General features: G+C 41.4%; 1 protein-coding gene across 1 annotated transcript in view; it reads left to right on the forward strand.

Annotated features, from left to right (window-relative positions):
• Positions 1-23,437, forward strand: part of PIK3AP1 (phosphoinositide-3-kinase adaptor protein 1) — a 262,196-nt gene extending 238,759 nt beyond the window's left edge. Inside the window, exons 11-17 of the mRNA XM_077259069.1 lie at positions 5,569-5,628; positions 9,539-9,744; positions 12,805-12,874; positions 15,518-15,667; positions 16,003-16,073; positions 18,949-19,049; positions 22,652-23,437. Of these exons, the coding sequence (XP_077115184.1) occupies positions 5,569-5,628; positions 9,539-9,744; positions 12,805-12,874; positions 15,518-15,667; positions 16,003-16,073; positions 18,949-19,049; positions 22,652-22,712 (719 nt within the window). The 3' untranslated portion in view covers positions 22,713-23,437. The remainder of the gene's footprint in view (positions 1-5,568; positions 5,629-9,538; positions 9,745-12,804; positions 12,875-15,517; positions 15,668-16,002; positions 16,074-18,948; positions 19,050-22,651) is intronic.
• Positions 23,438-24,526: the final 1,089 nt, after the last annotated feature.

Raw genomic sequence — 24,526 nt, forward strand, 5'->3', positions numbered from 1 at the left:
AAAGACAATCTCAGAGTCATACCACTAGTGACCACAAGAGGGAGCCAAAAAAGTCTAATTCACAACAGTTTTTCCACCAACATAAAAGAGGATTCTTTACTGTTAGGGCAGTGAGAATCTGGAATTCCTTGCCTGAGGGGGTGGTGATGGCGAACTCAGTCAAGGTGTTCAAGAGAGGCCAGGATGTCTTCCTGGAGCGTAACAATATTGTATCTTACAGTTATTAGGTTCTGTAGAAGGACGTAGATCTGGGGATTTATTCTGATGGAATATAGGCTGAACTGGATGGACAAATATCTTTTTTTGGCCTTGCTAACTATGTTACTATGTCTCTATTGGGGTTCACAATCTAAATTCCCTATGAGTATGTCTTTGGAATGCGGGAGGAAACTGGAATACCCAGAGAAAACCTACGCAAACATGAGGAGAGCATACAAACGTCATGCAAATATTGTCCTCGGTGGAATTTTAACCCAGGACTCCAGCTACAGTGCATATAACGATAAGAAGCATTACCTGTGCCTTACCATCACTGAGTAGAACTAGATACTAAAAAGTGCAATATACACTGCCCAAAAAATAATGGGAACACTTAAACAACAGAATATAACTCCAAGTAAATCAAACTTCTGTGAAATCAAACTGTCCACCTAGGAAGCAACACTGTTTGACAATCAATTTCACATGCTGTTGTGCAAATAGAAGATAACAGATGGAAATTATTGGCAATTTTCAAGACACACTCAATAAAGCAGTGGTTCTGCAGGTGGGGACCACAGACCACACACCAATGCTTTCTGTCTGACGTTTCGGTCAGTTTTCAATGTTGGTTGTGCTTTCACACTCGTGGTAGCATGAGTAAGGACTCTACAATCTACACAAGTGGCTCAGGTAGTGCATCTCATCCAGGATGGCACATCAATGCGAGCTGTGGCAAAAAGGTTTGCTGTGTCTGTCAGCGTAATGTCCAGAGGCTGGAGGCGCTACCAGGAGACAGGCCAGTATACCAGGAGATGTGGAGGTGGCCGTAAGAGGGCAACGACCCAGCAGCAGGACCGTTACCTCAGCCTTTGTGCAAGGATGAATAGGAGGAGCACTGCCAGAGCCCTGCAAAATGACCTCCAGCATGCCACAAATGAGCCTGTGTCTGCAAAAACGGTTAGAAACCGACTCCATGAGGATGGTCTGAGTGCCCGACGTCAACAGATGGGGGTTGTGCTCACAGCCCAACATTGTGCAGGACGCTTGGCATTTGCCACAGAACACCAGAATTGGCAAATTCGCCACTGGCACCCTGTGCTCTTCACAGAAGAAAGCAGGTTCACACTGAGCACGTGACAGACGTGACAGAGTCTGGAGATGCCGTGGAGATCGATCTGCTGCCTGCAACATCCTTCAGCATGACCGGTTTGGCAGTGGGTCAGTAATGGTGTGGGGTGGCATTTCTTTGGAGAGCCGCACAGCCCTCCATGTGCTCGCGAGAGGTAGCCTGACTGCCATTAGGTACCGAGATGAGATCCTCAGACCCGTTGTGAGACCATATGCTGGTGCGGTTAGCCCTGGGTTCCTCCTAATGCAGGACAATGCCAGACATCATGTGGCTGGAGTGTGTCAGCAGTTACTGCAAGATGAAGGCATTGAAGCTATGGACTGGCCCGCCCATTCCCCAGACCTGAATCCGATTGAACACATCTGGAACATCATGTCTCGCAACAACCACCAACGTCACGTTGCACCACAGACTGTCCTAGAGTTGACGGATGCTTTAGTCCAGGTCGGGGAGGAGATCCCTCAGGAGACCATCCGCCGCCTCATCAGGAGCATGCCCAGGCATTGTAGGGAGGTCATACAGGCATATGGAGGCCACACACACTACTGAGCATAATTTCCTTGTCTTGAGGCATTTCCACTGAAGTTGGATCAGCCTGTAACTTAATTTTCCACTTTGATTTTGAGCATCATTCCAACTCCAGACCTCCGTGGGATATTAGTTGTGATTTACGTTGATCATTTTTAGGTTTTATTGTTCTCGACACATTCCACTATGTAATGAATAAAGATTTACAACTGGAAAATTTCATTCAGTGATACCTACGATGTGGGATTGTAGTGTTCCCTTTATTTTTTTGAGCAGTGTATATTCAAATATCACTAAAGAGCTAGTAAATAATAACAATATTAATATACATATGCAGCGCCCCAGAGTCCTGGTCGTTGCAGTACTGACGCTCCACCGCTAAGGGGGGTGATGGTACGTCTGATGGCACTTAAGGAGTTCACCTGACCAGGTATCACAGACACCAATACACTTCACAGTCTGGCCTCCAGGGGGAGCTAAGGGTACTATGTATTAGACCACTCCTCACAATCTGGTAAAACTGGGGGTTGGATAGAAAGTTAGAACAGAAGCTGACTGGGTTGGAACCAGGCAACATCCTGTGGCAGTGGGTGTTGCAGGGGAAGATTCAGGGGGGTCCCTGTCAGGGGTGGGATCCTGACAGAGGCCTAGCAAACAGGAAAGAACGTTAAGGAACCGCGCCTGCACTACATCGCGGCGGTATCTCAAGAAAGGACAAGAAGCGAGGTTTATTGTGGAGAGTGAGAAACGAGATCAATGCAAAAAGGAGATAACACCAGTAGGAGTCGTGCTGTAAGATCGAGGCAACATCCTACTGAGGCGCGTAGCCGGTGGCCGGAACGCCGAGGTAGTATTGGGCTCCAAGCATTACTTCAAACCAACGGCAGGACAGTTAATTATAGGTTGGCTGTCTCACCTAAAATACCTAAGCAGACATAGGGGGCAACTGTGGGAGAGGGGCGTCACTAGGGTCCCGGAAGAACTCCAGGCCTACCCGTCATACGGGTGCGTCCTAGCCATATCATCTGGGGGACGGAGAAGAACATCACAATAGAAACGAGAGTTGTGAGGAAGAACATCAGAAACAGACACAACAGTTGTGAGGACTATCCCGTGGTGCTCAGCAGGGAAGTACTACAACACACAAGCGCTAGAAGGTAGGCACAGATTTCCACCTGTGAAGGGAACTCTGGAGGTGCCATTGGACCGGCCGGTCTCAGCCAGCAATGTTAGCAGTACTCTGGATTGAGGATCTTGAAGCCTTCAGTAAAGAGGTAAAGAGACTGCAACCCTGTGTCCTCATTATTTACCGTGATCTGCACCACGCACCACCACCTACACCTTTCATTGGACGCCCCTTAGCAGGGTTACGGACCGGGCCTAGCCACCGTGACAACCCCAAGACTGAAACAGAGAAGCCCGGGTCCGAGTACCCCGCGGCCCTGCGTCTGGGGGCGCTCCACATACAGTTAGGTCCATATATATTTGGACAGAGACAACATTTTTCTCATTTTGGTTATAGACATTACCACAATGAATTTTAAACAAAACAATTCAGATGCAGTTGAAGTTCAGACTTTCAGCTTTCATTTGAGGGTATCCACATTAAAATTGGATGAAGGGTTTAGGAGTTTCAGCTCCTTAACATGTGCCACCCTGTTTTTAAAGGGACCAAAAGTAATTGGACAGATTCAATAATTTTAAATAAAATGTTCATTTCTAGTACTTGGTTGAAAACCCTTTGTTGGCAATGACTGCCTGAAGTCTTGAACTCATGGACATCACCAGACGCTGTGTTTCCTCCTTTTTGATGCTCTGCCAGGCCTTCACTGCGGTGGTTTTCAGTTGCTGTTTGTTTGTGGGCCTTTCTGTCTGAAGTTTAGTCTTTAACAAGTGAAATGCATGCTCAATTGGGTTGAGATCAGGTGACTGACTTGGCCATTCAAGAATATTCCACTTCTTTGCTTTAATAGACTCCTGGGTTGCTTTGGCTTCATGTTTTGGGTCATTGTCCATCTGTAGTATGAAACGACGACCAATCAGTTTTGCTGCATTTGGCTGGATCTGAGCACACAGTATGGCTCTGAATACCTCAGAATTCATTTGGCTGCTTCTGTCCTGTGTCACATCATCAATAAACACTAGTGACCCAGTGCCACTGGCAGCCATGCATGCCCAAGCCATCACACTGCCTCCGCCGTGTTTTACAGATGATGTGGTATGCTTTGGATCATGAGCTGTACCAAGCCTTCGCCATACTTTTCTCTTTCCATCATTCTGTAGAGGTTGATCATGGTTTCATCTGTCCAAAGAATGTTCTTCCAGAACTGTGCTGGCTTTTTTAGATGTTTTTTAGCAAAGTCCAGTCTAGCCTTTTTATTCTTGACACTTATGAGTGGCTTGCACCGTGCAGTGAACCCTCTGTATTTACTTCCATGCAGTCTTCTCTTTATGATAGATTTGGATATTGATACGCCGACCTCCGGGAGAGTGTTGGTCACTTGGTTGGCTGTTGTGAAGGGGTTTCTCTTCACCATGGAGATTATTCTGCGATCACCCACCACTGTTGTCTTCCGTGGGCGCCCAGGTCTTTTTGCATTGATGAGATCACCAGTGCTTTCTTTATTGTAGCAATTTCTCGGATGGGTTTTTTCTCTGTTTTCACAGCTTAAGGATGGCTTGTTTCACCTTCATGGAGAGCACTTTTGACCGCATGTTTACTTCATAGGAAAACCTTCCAAATGCAAGCACCACACCTCAAATCAACTCCAGGCCTTTTATCTGCTTAGTTGAGAATGACATAACGAAGGGATTGCCCACACCTGTCCATGAAATAGCCTTGGAGTCAATTGTCAAATTACTTTTGGTCCCTTTAAAAAACAGGGTGGCACAGGTTAAGGAGCTGAAACTCCTAAACTCTTCATCCAATTTTAATATGGATACCCTCAAATGAAAGCTAAAAGTCTGAACTTCAACTGCATCTGAATTGTTTTGTTTAAAATTAAATTGTGGTAATGTCTATAACCAAAATGAGAAAAATGTTGTCTCTGTCCAAATATATATGGACCTAACTGTACATACAGCCAGCAAAAGGCAAAATACTCCCAAGATAACATCAGTGCTGAAAAATATTGTAGCAAAATGAATACCCAACTGTAGACAAACAACTAGAGTAGAAAAGGGAATAATACACACACAGATATCTCCATAGCCGTGGTGTACTCAGTGGCGAATCTATAGGATGCCCCAGTAATGGATGCCCCAGTAATAGGAGGAATAGAATTTATTACCATTTGATTACATTGATCACTTTAGTCTTCTTAAAATTTGCTATTATGTAATATGAAAGTATCATGGGGGGGGTCAGGAAATTTAGCAATTACCGGTACTTTTGAACTTTGTACATCTTTAGGAAACCTGTGGTCTTCAGAAAGTGACAAGTAATGATTAATGGATATCGTGTGAAGAACAATTTACAGAATTTTTCCTATTATGTATTTCATCATTTTTCTTAACTGACATGAACAATGCCGAAATACTGATACATGTGGGTTTTTCCTAGTGCAGAGCCTGAGGTTTAGTGACTCCAAAAATAAGTAAACTAGAACTAGACATCGCACCCAAAGACCCTCAATGTGAAGTTGTTTTTTCCTGGAGTGTTCCTTTGAATGAGTAAAGGTAACAATTCAAAATTCTTTTCTCTGTTCTAGTTTTTATCAGACCAACGAGGGAAGAGAATGTTTATGTGGAATCTACAGATCCATCAAAGGGTGAGTATATTTGTGAATGAAAATGATTTGCAGCTCTTAATATATAGATATTTATAACCCATTATTTATAGGCCTGGGCTGAGTCATCTATGGACATACAGAAGCAGAACTTGAAATTAAAGCAAGTTCCTCAAATTAATAACAGAGTAGCACGTTCGATAACAATAAGTGAAATATGGTTTCTTTACTACATGGATCTTATATTACGAAATTTAAAGGGAACGTGTCATCAGAAATGACCATTGCTTAAAACAGTTTTTGTGTTAACAGAATTTTTTTTGGCCGACTTTTTTTTTCATATTACAATCTTTATGAACAATAAAAATAAAAATCTTGCAATTTTAACACTGGCCACTGAAGATGTTTTAGATTAACTTTTTATTGTTTCAGGAAACAACACCTGTGCATTAGTCGTAAAGAGGTGGTCCAAAACTAACATTTATTTTAATCCTAAATATAATGTAATAATCTTATCGGTTTACATACTTTCATTAGAAATGTGATATTGTTCTCTCAACATGCTATCTAACTGCTTTGTATTTTTTTGCCTACTTCCTGCTTGATGACGCTTGTTTGTGCACCCCCAGTGCATGCTGGAATACTCAAATGAGACTTCATTGGAGGGCACAGGCAGCAGTCACTGCTGCTGACTTTTCCCCACCATGAACAAAGCATTATCAGGGCAGGTGCACACTGTCACAGATTTTCTCATCCAAGTGTATCGTCCTGATTATGCAAATGACGCTCTGATCAAGCTCTGATCAGAGTTTGCTCAGAGTTTCAGCATGAGATCCAATTCTCTTGGATGAGATAATTAGAGCACACTGTGAGGAGAAGATGGAGAACAAAATTTCTCCATCTTCTACATGGTGTCAGTGCGCAGAAATTGGACTGCACTCAGATGTCATCCAAGTGTAGTCCAATGATTTCCCCACATTTATTGACTTGCATGGCCGAGTGCGATCCGAATAGCAGATCAAACTCTTGCATGCAGCGACTGTTTTTCCTCAGACACACTGTGTCTGAAGAAAAAAAAAAAAAAACAGTGACAAGTCAGCAAGAGAGTGCACTGTTAGTGTGCATTTTAAAGAGAACCCGGTCAGCAGAGACAAGCCACAGCCCCATAAAGTCACTTGCTGGGGCAGGGCTGGCCTCTGCACACTGGGTAATCTCCTTACAATGTGCCCTTTCTTCCCGGCTCGTCACATGTCATCAGAGCCAGCGAGGGAGCGCACTGTCACTGTGCATTAAAAGAATTTTAAAATAAATGTTAGTTTTGGACCATCCCTTTAATGAATGGCATCTGAGGCTATCTTTTGTATTTAAGTATCTAATGAGCGTTTGCAAAGGTCATTGAGAAGGGGGGGGTTAGCTGTGAAATTACCTATTGTGATTGGTGGATCCTATTTTATCAGCTGTTTATATAAATGATGCCTGTCACTGTAATCCTGTCTCTGCTAGAAATTACAAGATGACGAATCTTATTTTTATGAAGATTGTGATATATATTAAAAAAAGAGAATAAATGAATTTTATATATATATATGTATATATATATATATATATATATATATATATATATATATATATATATATATATATATATATATATATATATATATATATATATATTTATACACATGGCAACACATTCCCTTTTAACTAGCAGCTATAGCCATTTTGAATGACAATTGACCTCTTGCAAATAAACTGTTCTGACAACAGGTTCTAATGACGTCCAAAGCAACCTATTAGGTTTTCTAATTTTTCTTTCCAGGCAGAAATGGAAATTAAATAAGTGATGTATTATTCCTACAGGCAACACTGCCACCTCTTGATAGCATGAGCCCTTTGTAAAATCTGCTCAGTAAGTTGATTCAGAGAGTGCATTATGGCTAACATCCATAAAAAGGGTACAGGGTGTGGATGGGTTACTATAGTGGTCAGAAATCTAAAACAAGGTCCCCAGGTCTGCTGTATAGTATATGCCTATTAGATAATGTCAGAGGCATCATCAGCGTAATGAAGTAAATACAGATTCAAGTCCTTCATTTGCCTTAACAAATGATCCGAATAATATCTTACTTCAGAAAAAAATATGTTTATTATGTAAACATAGTACAAAATACAATAGCATTCATAACATCCATTCATAAAGTAAATGTATTATTTATACTACATGGCTAGTGATGGTTGAAAGAAAAAATCCACATTATGCTATGTTCACATGCAGCAGGGTTTTCTTTTTTTTTTTTTTTTTTTTTTCTTTTTTGTGTGCTTTTTACAGTCCCAGCAAAAGAATTTAGATTAAATGATTGTTTTATTTTTTTTTCCTGACTGAACTGGACTAGTGCAGCACTTTTGTAATCTGCAGCAGGTCAATTCTTTTAGTGTTTTCGCAGCGTTTTTTTCACCCATAGAAAGCAATGAGAAAGTGCAAAATTACTGCAAACAAAACAGGGAACAGGTTGTTTTTCGTTTTTTTGCTGCGTTTTTGGTGAAAACCCCCCCACTATAGCTAACTTTATTATACATGAACTGTGGACAAAACACATGTAATCAGTCATAAAAATGCCACAAAAAAAAAACACAGCAAAAATGCAGAAAATCCAGAATGCAGTGTTTTAACTGCCAAGAGAGCAAATTTTCTTAATTATTGCAATTAACAAATTAATATGTTAATTAACAGATTGTATGTTCCCTAAAATTTAAATACTACAGCTTGGCCTGTATAAACCGATAAGCCATCATATAGCTGCACATTATACATATATATATATATATATATATATATATATATATATATATATATATATATATATACTGTATATACACAAAACTAATGTCTCTCTCCCCATGATATTGTTGAAAAATTGAAAAATACAACTTTTCCCTGAAAAACAACCTTTATACAGCTAAAAAAACCAAACTATTGATATTGGAAGTAATGGAAAAACAAATGATAACTATGTCCTAAAGCCTCAAAATAGACTGAATTCTTAAAGCACCGCTCCGGCATATTTTTTTAAAATTTTCCGCTGGAGTGGTAACACTAAGTTCCCCACCCCTCTAAATATATTTACCCACCACCGTCTTCTGCTCTTCCCGGCACCTCCTTTCCCGTGGCACCATCTTATGACCACAGTCCCTGCCTGACCGTAAGTCAGAAGTAACGGTCACAAGCTTTCAATGCAAGTCTATGAGGGTCTTGTTCTGGCTTTCAAAGACTTATATTGAAAAGTGACTTCTGGCTCGCAAGAGATGCGGCAGGTCACATCCTGCAGGAGACGACCAGCGCGGCACTGGAAATAGGAGAAGCCAGCAACCAAGTATTCAACTACACACAGGGATCATACATTAGTGATACCATTCCGGGGGGTACAATAAAAAAAACTACCCGAGTGGTGCTATAAGGGGTTTAACTAAATCTTGTAAACGGTAATTGATGTATGAAAATATTTTGCCTTCCACTGATCTTTTGGTATCTGCCCTTTATTTGCGGATTTTCCCAACAGACTTGAAGGAAATGGAGAAAATCTGCAGATAAACAACAAATTTTGTGTATACGTATAGTACGTTTCCACAGTGGTAATGCACATGACTTTGCCACTAAAGTTTTATCAAAGCCAAATAACAGGAAGTATCAAAAACAAAGCAACTTTATTTAAAACATGACATCCCAAAATGAGTAAAAAAAAAATACATCTGAAAAATTGCAAGTAAAAAAAAACGTACTAAAAATGCAATGGAAAAAAACACAGCAAACATGATACCTGAAGTGTACAAGAATAAAAGCAGCTTTTTCATGGTTAACAGATGTAGATCAAACGTCTCTCCCATATATATATTTCTTAAACCATAAGATAATATCATCTTCATAACTGTTCTACAATGTGTTTCCTATTTCAAGGAGCAAGTGGATATCTGACAAGAGACCGACAGCAGTCAAGTGTCTACGACCCGTTTGTTGGGATGAAAACCCCAGGCCAGCGAGAACTAATCACATTACAGAATCGTGTCAAACTGGGAATGATCAGTGTGGATGATGCTGTACTTGAGTTTAAAGAATGGCAGATGAATCAAAAGAGAAGATCAGATTCCTTCAAATTCCAGCAGGCAAGTAGTAGGCGTTAATCCATAGAGGAAAGTTAACGCAAGTACCTGGGACTGGTAATATACCATCTAAATTGGATTAGAAAAATACGGATGAAATGTATTCCCTTCAACCATTAAAATAAAGCTCTACTTTTCGACTAACTTTAATATACAAGTGAATAGCAATTTCTGCCTTTCCCAATATAGAGTTATGTGACATACTAAGTATTAAGATAAAAACTATGGTTTTATGTATTATTTTTTACATATTAAGACATAATACAGAAAAATTAGGTCCTCAGAAGGTATTAAAATTAGGTAAACACAACCTTGTGCTACACATTATAACATGTTATTATTTATTTATTTAATATATATACTATGTCAAAATGCAGAATCAGTGAGTTAAAAAATAAGTACACCCATACTGCTTCCAAAGAAATTGTAACGCTACGCCGGCGTCCCTGCATGCTCTTTCTATCAGCAGGGACACCGACATAGTTGCTGCCCCATAGGGTGTAATGCAGCCCCCCTCATATAGTATAATGAAGCGCCCCACCACAGAATGTAATATAGCCCCCCACATAGGGTATAATGCAGCCCCCCTCATATAGTATAATGCAGCCCACTCATAGGGTATAATGCAGGCCCCACACTTATAGGGTATAATGCAGTCCACCTCGTAGGGTATAATGCAGCCTCCCCAGAATATAATGCAGCTCCCTCATAGGGTAAAAAGCAGCCCTCCTATCTATATATATAATTGTCTAAGGGTTTTTCTGTCTGTCTGTCTGTCCTGGAAATCCTGCGTCTCTGATTGGTCGAGGCCGCCTGGGCCTCGACCAATCAGCGACGGGCACAGCATGGCGACGATGATGTCATAAAGGTTGCCTCGACCAATCAGCGACGGGCACAGTCTGCCGCGAATTCTGGAATCATCATTGTCCATATACTACGGGGACATGCATATTCTAGAATACCCGATGCATTAGAATCGGGCCACAGTCTATAGAATATAATGTAGCCCCCTCATAGGGTATAATACACCCCCCACAGAATATAATGTAGCCCCCTCAGAGTATAATACAACCCTCTCATAAGGAATAATGCAGCCCCCCATAGAATATAATGTAGCCCCCTCATAACGTATAATGCAGCCCCGCTGATAGTATAATGTAGCTCCCCCACAGAATATAATGTCGCCCCCTCAGAGTATAATGCTACCCCCACAAAATATAATGTAGTCCCCTCATAGGGTATAATGCAGCCCCTCTCATATAGTATAATGCAGCCCACTCACAGAATATAATGCAGCTCTCCCTCATAGGGTATAATGTAGCCCCCCTCATAGGGTATAATGCAGCCCCCCTCATATAGTATAATGCAGCCACTCTCATAGGGTATAATGCAGCCCCCCTCATGGGGTATAATGTACCCCCCCATAGGGTGTAATGCAGCCTCCCCACCCACAGAATATAATGCAGCCGCCCTCATAGGGTACAATGCAGCCCCCTTCATAGGGTATAATGCAGCCTCCCACCCACAGAATATAATGCAGCCCCCCACAGAATATTATGTGGACCCTCATAGAGTATATTGCAGCCCCACATATAATGTAGCCGCCAGCCCTCCATAGAATATAATTTAGCCCCGCAGTCCTACACTCTTATGGCCACCAGGACTCACTCACTGATATATAAAAAAACAAACACAATACTCACCTCTCCTCCTCATTCCCACGCTGATTCCGGCTCTGCTCCGGTATCAGCAGCTGCACTGCTGTCTGCCCGACACACAGGGGGTATGCGATATAGTGGCGTCATCACGCACCCCCTGTCAAAGAGGCAGAGGGGAATGATGGGGAGGAAGTGTCATCTGTTGCTGCACATGTCAAATTGCCGCATGCGGATGCATCCGCATACAACACATGTCCCTGCGTACCCAATGTTAAAGATAGGTATGCCAAAAAACGCAGGACGCATACAGAAATAGGCGGAGCTTCAGGGAGGAAGAAGGGAGGAAGTACGCAGCCATCCGCAGCCCTCCTGAACGCAAATGTGAAGCCAGACTTTTAGAGATCAGCTGTTATGACAGTGGAAGCTACATGTGCCATGCCCACTCATATTGCATGCAGTGGCTACTGGGGGAAATTTGTATTACATGGTGGGCCAGGTACTCCAGAATAAAAACTACATGTAGACAAAAGTGGCATAAAAGATTTTAAAAGTTTCACATTTTTTTGTATAACACAAAGTTGCAAAATAAAAATGGTGACTTTTCACGTTTTTATGGCACTTTGCTTCCGCTCTGCTAAAATGGGCAGAGCTGGGGTGGAGCTGAGCGAGATAGGGCTTGGCCACATGCATGCATCTGATTCATGAAAAGTGGCAGCACTTTCACGCCAGAAATGCTACTTCAGTCTTTATGTCCCATGTAACAGGTGTCATTACCTTCCTAAAAATGTGTATAAGGAATGACATACAGAGTTAGTTCCTAAATAAGTACCTCGGCAAGTCATCACAACCTGATTCCTGAGAGGATTGGCAGAAGCAGCTTGCAAGAAGGAATTTGTTGATTGCCCAGCCAGTAAGCGAAACTTTCGGTAAAAGGCGAGCACTTCCGCTGAGAACCTCAGAATCATTGAAAGATTATCTTCTGAGGTTATTATTATTATAGCGCCATTTATTCCATGCAGCTTTACATGTGAAAAGGTATGTACATAATAAAAACAAGTACAATAATCTTTAACAAAATGAGTGACCGACTGGTACAGGAGGAGAGGACCCTGCCCGCGAGGGCTCACAATCTACATAGGATGAGTGAGGCTGCAGTAGGTGAGGGCAGAGCTGGTCGTGCATCAGTACGTTGGATCGGGGGTTACTGTAGGTTGTAGGTTTGTCGGAAAAGGTAGGTCTTCAGGTTCCTTTTGAAGGTTTCCATGATAGGTGAGAGTCTGTTATGTTGGGGTAGAGAGTTCCAAAGTAGGGGGGATTCACAGAGGTTGTGATCTCCACATTTTTTCTATATGGAAACACAAATGTAGAAGAAGAAAAAACAAGTTTTATTATCATTTTCTTTTAGGAAAACTTAAAAAGGTTACGGGATAGCATAACCCGAAGACGCAATGAAAATAAAGTAGGAAAAAGCACAGGTAATTATGTTTTGACAGATATCAAGGTATTAACCAGATATATTTAAGGATCATTTTTTAGAGACACCGCAGGCCTTGATATAGCTCGATCCTGGTTGTCCCAATTTGGGGGAAGCCCACCCCTGTAGCCTTGACCCTTTTGACCTATATGCATTGAACATAGGCTAAACGTCTGATCGTCTGATGAAGGCTCTTCACCCGAAACACTAAGATAATAATGTACTTACTGTGGTGTAACCAATAGATATGAAATACTGACAATAAATCCTTGACCTCTCCAAGTGCCTTTAGGTGTGCAGTTCCTTCACTCTGTCTGCCATTTTCTAGACTTATTTGATGACCCATTTAGATAGGCCAATATTCATGAAGGAACATTGCCAGGAATCCTCATTTCCCAATTATTAGTCTGTCTAATCACCATCTAGGAATCACATCGCATTAATGATCGTTCTGTGCACATTGAAGTGCAATTAGACTGTTTACACAGGTCATTAAAGGGTTATTCCAAAAAAACTAAGTATTATCTTGCTGATTACCAAGCGACCGACTGCTGGGACTTCCAACGATACCAACATTGAGGCTCTGTAAGGCTACGTTCACATTTGCGGTGTGCGCCGCAGCGTCGGGCGCCGCAGCGTCGCCGCATGCGTCATGCGCCCCTATATTTAACATGGGGGCGCATGCGTCGCACTTGCATTTTGCGCCGCATGCGTCCCTGCGGCGCCCGCGTCTGGGCGCAGAGGACGCAGCAAGTTGCATTTTTGCTGCGTCAAAAATCAATGAAAAAAAGGACGCATACGGCGCAAAACGCAGCGTTGTGCATGCATTTTGCTGCGTTTTTGTTTGCGTTGTGCGTTGCGGCGCCGACGCTGCGGCGCACAACGCAAATGTGAACGTAGCCTAACACTGAAAACAGGGATATCCTGCCTGTGTTGAATGAAGCAAATATTCGGCCTTTGCCCCATTCATTGTCAATGGATCAGCTGAAGAAAGCGGAGAATAGCGCTCGGCTTTCTCCAGCATTCTCATAGACAATGAATGGATCTGAGGTCGGACATGCACACTTCCTCTCCATTTAAGACACGGCTGCAGTGTTCTGTTCTCTGGGTTCCATAGTTCCGATCTCAGAATTGCAGGGGGTTCTGGTAGTTGATCTCCTAGCAATCAGCAAGTTATATGCTACCTTTTTGATATTGGATAGTTTACTTTTTTTGGAGAATAACACTTTAAACGTTTGCTTGTATGAGGCCAATCAATGGTCATTTAACAGCTTGCCGTCCAAGATGCAGCATAATTCCTTATTGGTGGCCACTTCTCCATTGTAATAATTACAAATTCTTAAGGCCAGATTATGCTTGAGCTCAGTAGTAGTAAAGGCTTGCAGATGTATGTTAATTGAATTGCATAGCTTATTTAATTTTACATTTGCAAAACTTCATTTACATACACATTTACATAAAATGTAGTTTATAATACACCAAATAATCATCTACCCCTTTCTCCCTGAGTGAACTTTCTTTTAAATTCTTGCATGCTGATTTACATAATAGCAGTGGTACTGGTGACCTCTTTTTTTTTCCAGAGTTATACAGTGGTACTTGAAAGTTTGTGAACCTCTCATAATTTTACATATTTCTGCATACAGTGGCTTGTAAAAGCTTGGGCACCCCTAGTGAAAATTACTGTCATTGTGAACAGTTAAGCAAGTTGAAGATGAAATGATCTCTAAAAGGCATAAAGTTAAAGATGACACATTTCCTGTTGTATTTTAGGCAAAGAAAAAAAATAATACTGTCATTTTTTACATTGTTAAATTACAAAAAAAAAAATGGCCAGGTAATGCAAATTTCCCAGCTTTATAAAAACCCAGCCTCCTCTAACATTGTACCAAAACTGCAGCCATGGGTTCTTTTGAGCAGCTCCTAGCACTCTGAAAATTAAAATGGTGGAGGCCCACAAAGCAGAAGAATATAAAAAGTTTTCAAGTTACCCTTTACTCAGCTTGAAATGTAACTTAAAAATGGCAGTTAGAGAGATGCAGACCCGTTGAAGCGCAAGCACTGTGCGAAACGGCCGTCGTCTCCTCCTGCTCGCCTGAGCTCCACTCCTCTTCCCCCGGCCCTGAAGTTTTATTCATGAAGATTCAATAAAAGCTGTCTTTTGAGATCGGTGAGTGCATTCTGCTTTTTCTTTTTTTTCTTCTCTTCACACTATGGAACAAATCTGATCGTCTATGGAGTTGCACCCAGAATCCTATAATGTGGCTGTTTTTTGGACAAAAATGACTTATAAACACCGGTTTTAATGTAATCAATAGGTTTTCGGGCAGTGCCGTTCACTTTTGTCTTTGTTTCTGATTTTCTAGAAGTAACTCTCGCTAGAAATTATGTCACAGGCAAAAAAAAACAAAAACATGTTTTCACTAATCCCTATTTCTGGCTAGGGATGTGGGAAGTCAAAATAAAATCTTATAGTGTCTTTAAATCAATAGCAACTTCCAACAGGTGGTGCTAGAGCTCAAGTCTTCTTCCCCTCTGAAAAGGCAATTTACATATTTAATTCAATAGAAATCTAAATAAATTCTAACTATTCACATTGAACAAGTAAAATAAATGTTTTATCGTAATAATCTTTTTTTCTTAGATTTAGATATCACAAAGCCCATCAGACGTGGTCAGAATGTAGAAGTAAAGCATGACATTGGCACTTACGACTCAACATCTGCCTTACTTCTTGCAAAAAGAGAAATCAAGCGTGGAAACTGGAAGACAGATAGTACCTCTAGCACTGCAAGTAGGTAGCCCTTACCGGTATACTGCACAAAGCCAGCTCATGGTAGACATCCACAATGACATCTTTATCTTCAGCCAAAAAGAATGTGGTTACAACTAACATGTGAAACTGTATCTTTACAAGTGTGATAAATTCTCTTTACACATTAAAGTTGTTTTCTAGATATATTCTGCAAATCTGTACTACTGGAGTGCAGGTGTAAAGATATAAACCTCTAGGCTGGGTTCATCAATACTGGAGGAACACTTTTCCCCTCCTTGGGATTGTTCTTCACCAATAGGATATACAACCTTTTTCTTGTTTTCTCATTGTCTTTTATATTTGATACAAATTAGGCAGTGCAAGTAACCGATCCAGTACCCGAAGCACTCAGAGCATGAGTAGCGGCATGGAAGGAGACAATGAGGTAATTCTAACTATAGTAAAATAGTTTACTCCAAACTATGTTTGAGTCCCCGTGCCTACAAGTCTCATCGCTGTTCGACAGCTGCAAGACATGCAGGGATTGCCTAACAAACAGACAATCCCTCCATGTGTTGTGTCTGTCAAACAGCCGCGGGGACTTGAACATATTTTTCGAGCACGCCGATGACACTCGGATAGCACCAGAGCATGGAAAACATCTTATCCCAGTGCGTTCGCTCATCACTACTAAGGATATAAAGGTGTGCTCCAAAGGGCTTCGTTGATCCTTCATTCCTACTGGATGTGTCACTTTTGAACCAAAATAATGGCACATCCTAATAATGAGTTAAAGATTGTTTTTGTGTTCCAGCAGTATTAGCTTACAGAGTTTTCAATGCAACTTTAATTTTGACTATAGAAAAGGTATGATGTCCCTTAATGGGAATATTTCATAAGGTTTAAACTTCTCAACCTAAGGGTAGCATAAAACACGAACAAACACCCTAACTTCAGTAGTGTATGATGTAGGGTATGTTCACACAGAGTTTAATCATGTGGATTTTGGAGCAGAGAATTCACCCCCATTGGCATTTTTTCGTGTTTTGATACCTCACAACCTGGAATTTCAGTTTTGCTTTTGTTTTTCTTTTATTTTGAAGCAAACAACAAATAGGACAAAATAACAGAAAATTTCAGTGTACATAACTATTCACCCCCCTAAAGTCAGTACTAGGTAGAGCCTCATTTTGCTGCAATCACTGCTGCAAGTGGCTTTGGTTAAGTCTATATGAGCTTTCCACATTTTGCCACTGGGATTTTTGCCTATTCCTCAAGACAAAACTGCTCCAGCTCCTTCCGGTTAGATAGTTTCCTCTGGTGATCAGCAATCTTCAAGTCTGACCACAGATTCTCAATTGGATTAAAGTCTGGGCTTGACTAGGACATTCCAAAGCATCTACACGTTTCCTCTTTTTGATCCCATAAATTGAATTTTCTCACTTCACCAATTTAGACTATTTAGTGCTGATGCATCACGCATAAATCGGATTAGAAAAATATTTAAACACAGATTGTAAAGTAACAAAATAGGTAAAAAGCCAAGGGGTGAATACTTTCGCAAACAACTGTAATTCTCATGCCCATCATGCTTTTCTTTTAGCTGAGAAAATTGAGCTGCTATGCCTTTTTTAAAATCTGCACCATGTCAATTTCTCTTTCTGTTAATATGCATTTTATTTGTAGATGTTCCCCATAAATTTGAATGTAACACAGAAAATCTGCTTATAAAAAATACCAATTCTTTTATATTTTGTGTCCTCGGCGGAAATGCAGCAAAAATGCATGTAATCCGCAAATTACTTTACCAATAAAGTTTTATCAATGCTTAACAAACAGAAATGTTTTTATTTAAAACTTGACATACTGAAAAAAACAAAGAAACGAAACAGACGGCTGTGGAAGAAATTTTTACAACAAAAAATACTCATAGGTGGAACTTAGCTTAACATTGCCCACATCATTTATTGAGAGCTTTCTTCTTACATTGTGCATGGGCATAAAGATGCCAAGCAATGGCCGGGGGTGGTATAGCGAGAGATTATGAACATCGAGGAACATACAGAAGAAGCTTATCATAGAGATAACAAGAAGAGGTGCAGCAGATAAAACAGTGTGTAATAATGTAATAGTAAAATAAGACCAATTTATAAAGCCATCCACTGAGTGAGGATGTGTAACCCTCATGTTGAAGATTGAAGCTTGGCTTCATCATAAATGAAGGGAAAAAGAGCTAGCACTCTAACTCTGCATCTGACCCCTACTGCTCTATGACCTCCTTCTGTGAACAGGTAATTGAAGTAGGTTATCTGATAGAGAGCAGACATGAAGTCCGAAACGGTGTGTATAATAGTATAAGCGGACAAATTCCTCTCCTGTGTAGATAAGTTTTCCTGTGTTCAAAAAATTACAGGCGGCAGACTCTTCGGCAACGGATTCCAGTTATGAGTGTTGTTTTTTTTTGTGAGAGGCGTAGGTCCTATAGTTATGGGAAACATATTTTTGGTGTCTCGAACATAACACATTTACTTATATCACTGTGCGTTCTGAGCATCGTTTTCAAATTAATATCGGCCTGATGGACAAAGTTGAATATGCCATATCTCCTGTCTATAGAAAGCCAAATCATGATAGGAAATAAGGCATTAATATCTCTCGTCTGGGATCTCAAGGGGGGAAGATGTCATTAAGATCGGGATCTCATAATTTTTAGTATCTGAACCTGATCCCATATACCAACCCCTATCTGAGGTCACCGAGGGGAATGGCTTGTACCTAAGAGCAGATTCTGAATTACTGCCCATGTTCACTGCTGGGAGGTACAACTCGCTGTAGGACTGCACCATTTTCCAGTGGGAGATCTCCCCTCTACTAAGATCTGCGCCATTTCCGTGACATCAGGTCTAGTAATTTTCTGTTGTTTATGCTTTTTATTTTAGGTGACTGCATATACTGTATTATGTTGTCCCATTTGTAATAACACTGCCTAATTTGGGGGATTAAATACAGTATATAAAATGCAATAGATTATTTCCTCTCGCTGTATAAACCCCAACCCTGAAGCCATACGCTACGGGTAACGGGTGTCTAATCGGCCTGTATAACGATTGGTGGTGGCAGCTAATTTTGTGATTGGTTATTGTGTAGCTTGGCGGTAACCATAGCAATGTATATACAGTATATATACCCGTGTGTTGGTATCGGATGTGTATGTACAACACGTTCACTGGGAAGCACACAATAACTTAAGCTTATATATTCACACACTTTAACACATCTTGAAACTTAAAGTAAAATTATTTTTTTTACCAATGATATAGGATAACGATCCATCAGAATATACTCAGCGATACAGGTCTAGGCATTCCTTGCCAGAAGAAACACCCCCACCGAGACCACCCAGGATACCAAACAGCACTAGGTAATCCTGTACAATAAATCCTGCACTATTTGCTACTAATTGTACTTTGTCAATGTTTTTTTCAAATGGAATCTCACCTAGTATATCTTCTAACAGGTCAAGATAATATACATAGGAGTCTTTAAGATTGGTCACTGTGTATTTAAAAATAGGGGAGGGGTCTGCAGTGGTCTCCAGCTCCAAAACCCTTTTTGCGGTAGCTCACTTGGCATACATAATTTTTGTGCATGGCCAAATATACAGTATTCGTTGGCTAAACAAGATATCAATTGCAATGTGTAGCAGAAAATAAAGTAATTAATTTTTTTCTGGGTTGTTTTTAATAAAAAGCCTATGAAAAAAGGAACCCATTCTAAGCTGGTTTGAGTTTTACTATTAAAGAGTTATTCCCATCTTTTACATTGATGACATACCCACCAACATGCACAGTAACTTCTAGAGATGTTATCGGAGTGGCGCATCGGCGGAGAGTTCACTTCTATCAGCATTGTGCGATGAGGTTGCTCTCAGGAGACAGATGTGAATCCCTGTAGTATGGCCCACATGTGTCATACATTTATTATCCTGTGAATATGCTATAAATATAAACATGGTAAAAACTCTACAATCCTAGACACAAAATCAAAATATTAAGGTAAGTTTTACAAAATATGGGAATAAATGTGGGTTTAGTCTATGAAAAGAAAAACAACAGTGTTTGATCTGATATGTAAATGAGTCTGAAGAGCTATGTGTAGATCTGAAGCCTACGGTATGTCACTTCAGCTCTATTCCCCGCCCAGTGCATCTTCCTTCTGTTTGACTGACATCAGGCAAGGGAGCCGTTAGTCAAGCAGGAGCAGCTGGGCGGGGAATAGAACTGCAGTAACAGAGGCTTCAGATCTACACATAGCTCTTCAGCCTCATTTACATATCCATTCCAACACTGATTTCTCTGTAATGGAGGAACAGATTGGTCATGTAGAGGTAATGCTGGACTTTTCTTTGAAAAAGCTACATGCGTATAAATAGTTTGGAGAGTGAAATCAGCTAACAAATTCCCTTTGACAGTGCCTAAGCACCTGCTAAAATTGCAGACTTTACATCAGATGTCGGCAATAAACTTAGGGCCTGAACTCTCCACATTGATCCTTTCTGTCAAATTGTGTGTTATTGTGAGATATTGTTGGTTTTCACTAAAGCAGTGCTGTATACATCATTAACCCAGCAGCTAGTGATCGGTAAAAGCTGTAATAACATTAAGGATTGGTAATGGTTGTGGTAATGATGCATGCAGCATTGCTTTAGTTAAAAGAGCAAGATCTCGCTTTTTGACAGAAAGTGCTGCTATTGGGGGTTGTGGGATCCCAACTTAAAAGAGTTGTCCAGGCTTGGGGTTCACGTCCGCAGTCAATCTCTGTGACCACAGACTTGTGTATCCTCATAGCGCGCACTGGCAGGGTGCTCCATTGCTGGAAGCAGTTGGGCGTGTGTTCGCATGTGTAACGGGGTCCACCGTGCTGGAGTACCTCTTTCAGTACCACCCCGTGTTTCAGGAGGTCCACTCTGCTTTGGCTGGAGTCTGAATGAAGGACGCTGGCTGGAATTCCTTGGTTACATGGGCGCATATAAAAGATCACTGCTTCTCCATGTATTTCCAGTGTGACAACGCTTTACTCACAGGACACAGAATATATCACACGGATACAGAGGGCAGGCCAATTGAAAAGCGGCAGGCCAGACATACATTACAATAGCCGCAGGTGGCCGGAGCCTGCCGATATTTACTTTGGGAATTACAAAGGTGGGGGAGGTCAGAAGGGGGATATCTTGTCCCCTCTGCCCAGGGGCGCAGCATGTGGGCTGATGCATTAGGGACATATATCTCACATGGAACCTATTATACATACATATAACTGCACAACATATTCTGGGTGCTGGGGGGTTCCGTAACAGCATGTATGCGATATGTGGTCACATGCTGACTAAAAGTGCCTGGCCTCGCTCATTGCAAGTGAATTGACACGTCTAGTCAGAATGTGGCTGGGAATATGAAAATTGTATACGAATCCTGATAGCACACAGTGTAATCGCAATGTGAGGATTCAGAAGTCTGCTATCACATAGTGACCGCAGACTTGGATCCCGGCATGTGAAAGGAGTTGTCCAGGTGTGGAGTTTAACTAGCCAGCCAATTGGCCCTGACTTCTGCAGTATAGTCTGGTCCTATAGAAGGTGCTTATTATATTTTTCATTTCATGACATGCAGCGCCCCAGAGTCCTGGTCGTTGCAGTACTGATGCTCCGCCGCTAAGGGGGGTGTTGGTACGTCTGATGGCACTGAAGGAGTTCACCTGACCAGGTATCACAGACACCAATACACTTCACAGTCTGGCCTCCAGGGGGAGCTAAGGGTGCTATGTATTAGGCCACTCCTCACAATCTGGTAAAACTGGGGGTTAGATAGGAAGTTAGACAGAAGCTGACTGGGTTGGAACCAGGCAACATCCTGTGGCAGAGGGTGTTGCAGGGGAAGATTCAGGGGGGTCCCTGTCAGGGGTGGGATCCTGACAGTGGCCTAGCGAACAGAAAGAACGTTACGGGACCGCGCCTGCACTTCATTGCGGCGGTACCCCAAGAAAGGACAAGAAGCGAGATATATTGTGAAGAGTGAGAAACGAGATCAACACAACAAGGAGAAAACACCAGTAGGAGTTGTGCTGTAAGACCGAGGCAACATCCTACTGAGGCGCGTAGCCGGTGGCCGGAACGCCGAGGAAGTATTGAGCTCCAGGCCTTACTTCAAACCTACGGCAGGACAGTCAGTTATAGGCGGGCTGTCTCACCCAAATCACCTAAGCAGACATAGGGGGCAACAGTTGGAGAGGGGCGACTCTAGGGTCCCGGAAGACCTCCAGGCCTACCCGTCATACGGGTGCGTCCTAGCCATATCATCTGGGGGATGGAGAAGAACATCAGAATCAGTTGTGAGGGAACTTCAGAAACAGACACAACAGTTGTGAGGACTATCCCGTGGTGCTAAGCAGGGAAGGACTACAACACAAAAGCGCTAGAAGGTAGGCACAGATTTCCACCTGCAAAGGGAACTCTGGAGGTGCCATTGGACCGGCCGGTCTCAGCCAGCCCTGTTAACCGTACTTCGGATTGAGGATCCTGAAGCCTTCAGTAAAGAGGTAAAGAGGCTGCAACCTGGTGTCCTCGTTATTCATCGCGACCTGCACCACACCATCCTCACTCTCCACTTTCATTGGACGCCCCTCAGCAGGGTCACGGACCGGGTCTAGCCACCGTGACAATCCCAGAACCGAGACAGAGAGACCCCGGTACCGGGTACCCCTCGGCTCTGCGGCAGTGGGGGCGCTCCAGACATATCTAGTAAAATCTTTAGTGTCTGACTGCCTATTATTTTCCTAAATAAATAAGACAGACAAATTTAAGTTACATTTTAGGCAGGATTTACTGGGAGCTATTAAAATTAGATCTAAATACAGTAGCTGTCATGTCTCCATTATTATCAGAAGCTATGGTGCTGGTATTCACAGGGCTTTACTAGATTTTCTTCTTTGGTGCAACAAAAATAACATTATTTTTCAACATTTTAGGTCACACTCAACCTCTGGCTACAGAAATGTTCCTAAAGTGCCACCTAGAAACCGAAACTGAGAATTAATGATGGCAGAATAAAAGTATACTCATTTTGCGAATACCCAACAGCCAATAAACTAAAGTTATTTCACAGTGTAAAATGTTTCATCTTTATTATCACTGACTTGGAATTGGACTCGGTTGGAGCTTTCCATCCAACTCACTTTTATTCTATTTTCTTATCTAATATGGATGAAATCAACTAAGGAGGACTAATACTTTCCTATTCAGTGATGGATATCCACATGATAATGGATTAAAACCCCTCAGGACGTTGTGAGGACAAAATGCTACAAGCACAAAGATGTTTCAGAGCAAAAATTGGCATCTTGACCAGGAGCGTTTTTGCAGACAAATCAAACATTTGCTCTCATCATGCAGAAAATATCACTAATGTCAAAACGTTATTCATGTTTAATTCACGTTGCTCCCAGTAATTCTATTTTTCTTGAAGTGTCACCTCTGTAATAGGACGTAACATGTTTTATATACAGGATTATCTGTAGGAATATGTGCTGTATATATCAAGTGTATGCTCATATCTAAATAACTATCCTGAGAATTGGTTCACTTTTGGGTGCCATCGATATGGCGAGGTTATAAATTGCTGTATTTTGCTGTTAATATTGCCTTTTCTTGAAAACTAACAAATCTTTAACATGTATAACACACATAAAGCTGACCGGCTGTTGTTTTCCTTATCTCAATGAAGCCAAAATTAATAAAACTGTGTGTATGTAAAAGCGCATTGTATGTAAACCTTATAACAAGAAGGTTTGGTGTAAACACTCATTTGGACCTCTAGAAGATTAAAAGGGTTTTCTCGTATTCTTCTTTTATAGGAGCCCAACATTCCCAGTCACTGAATCCCTGCTTTGCAGCATGACCATTTCCTTGGTCTAACTTATGTGCTCTCCCATTATGCTAATATGGGAAGTTCTGCTGGTATAAACTCATATGAACTCTAGCGTGGGAATTTTTTGGACTATTTTCTCATGCTAGAGTTCATATGAGGTTATGCGGAGAAAATTGCGTGTTTTTTCTGGGATTTAACCCTTTATTTTAACAGCTAGAGCCCCAAAATTTTGCACACATACACTTCTAACATTACTAGTGAGGAATATGTAAAAAGATAAGGGATATGAAATGGTTTACTGTATGTAAACCATGTCTCATATCCTGTCGGGTTTGATAAGGAGATAGCAAAAGCCGGCAATTGAATTACCGGCTTTTCTGCTATCTAGCGCTGTATGAAATATAAATATATATATATATATATATATATATATATATATATATATATATATATATATGTGTGTGTCTCAATTACATATATATACCTATTCTATGTGTAGACATTTATTCTACCTATTCTATTCTAACCGGTCAGTGTGATTTTACTGTACACCGCACTGAATTGCCGGCTTTTCTATAGAACACCGGTGCGTATTTCTCGCAAGTCACACTGTTGGTCCGTGTGTAATCCGTATTTTTCTCGCCCCCATAGACTTTCATTGGCGGATTTTTTTGCACAATACTCTGACAAAAGCAGCATGCTGCGATTTTTTAAGCCCGTAAAATACGGCCGAGAAATATACGGCAGATAGGAGCTGCCCCATATAGAATCATTGGTCCGTGCGCAATGCGTATTTTTTGCGCCTCTCATATGTCCGTAAAACTCTCTATAGTGACGCCGGCCATACAGTAGGTCAATTACATCAGCACACATAGCTCAGCTACAGCAACACACAGCCCTGCAACATAAACACATAACTCTGATACATCAAAACACACACACATACAGTGGGTAAGGAAAGTATTCAGACCCCTTT

This window comes from Ranitomeya variabilis, chromosome 4 (assembly GCF_051348905.1).
Source record: "Ranitomeya variabilis isolate aRanVar5 chromosome 4, aRanVar5.hap1, whole genome shotgun sequence".
Taxonomy (NCBI): domain Eukaryota; kingdom Metazoa; phylum Chordata; class Amphibia; order Anura; family Dendrobatidae; genus Ranitomeya; species Ranitomeya variabilis.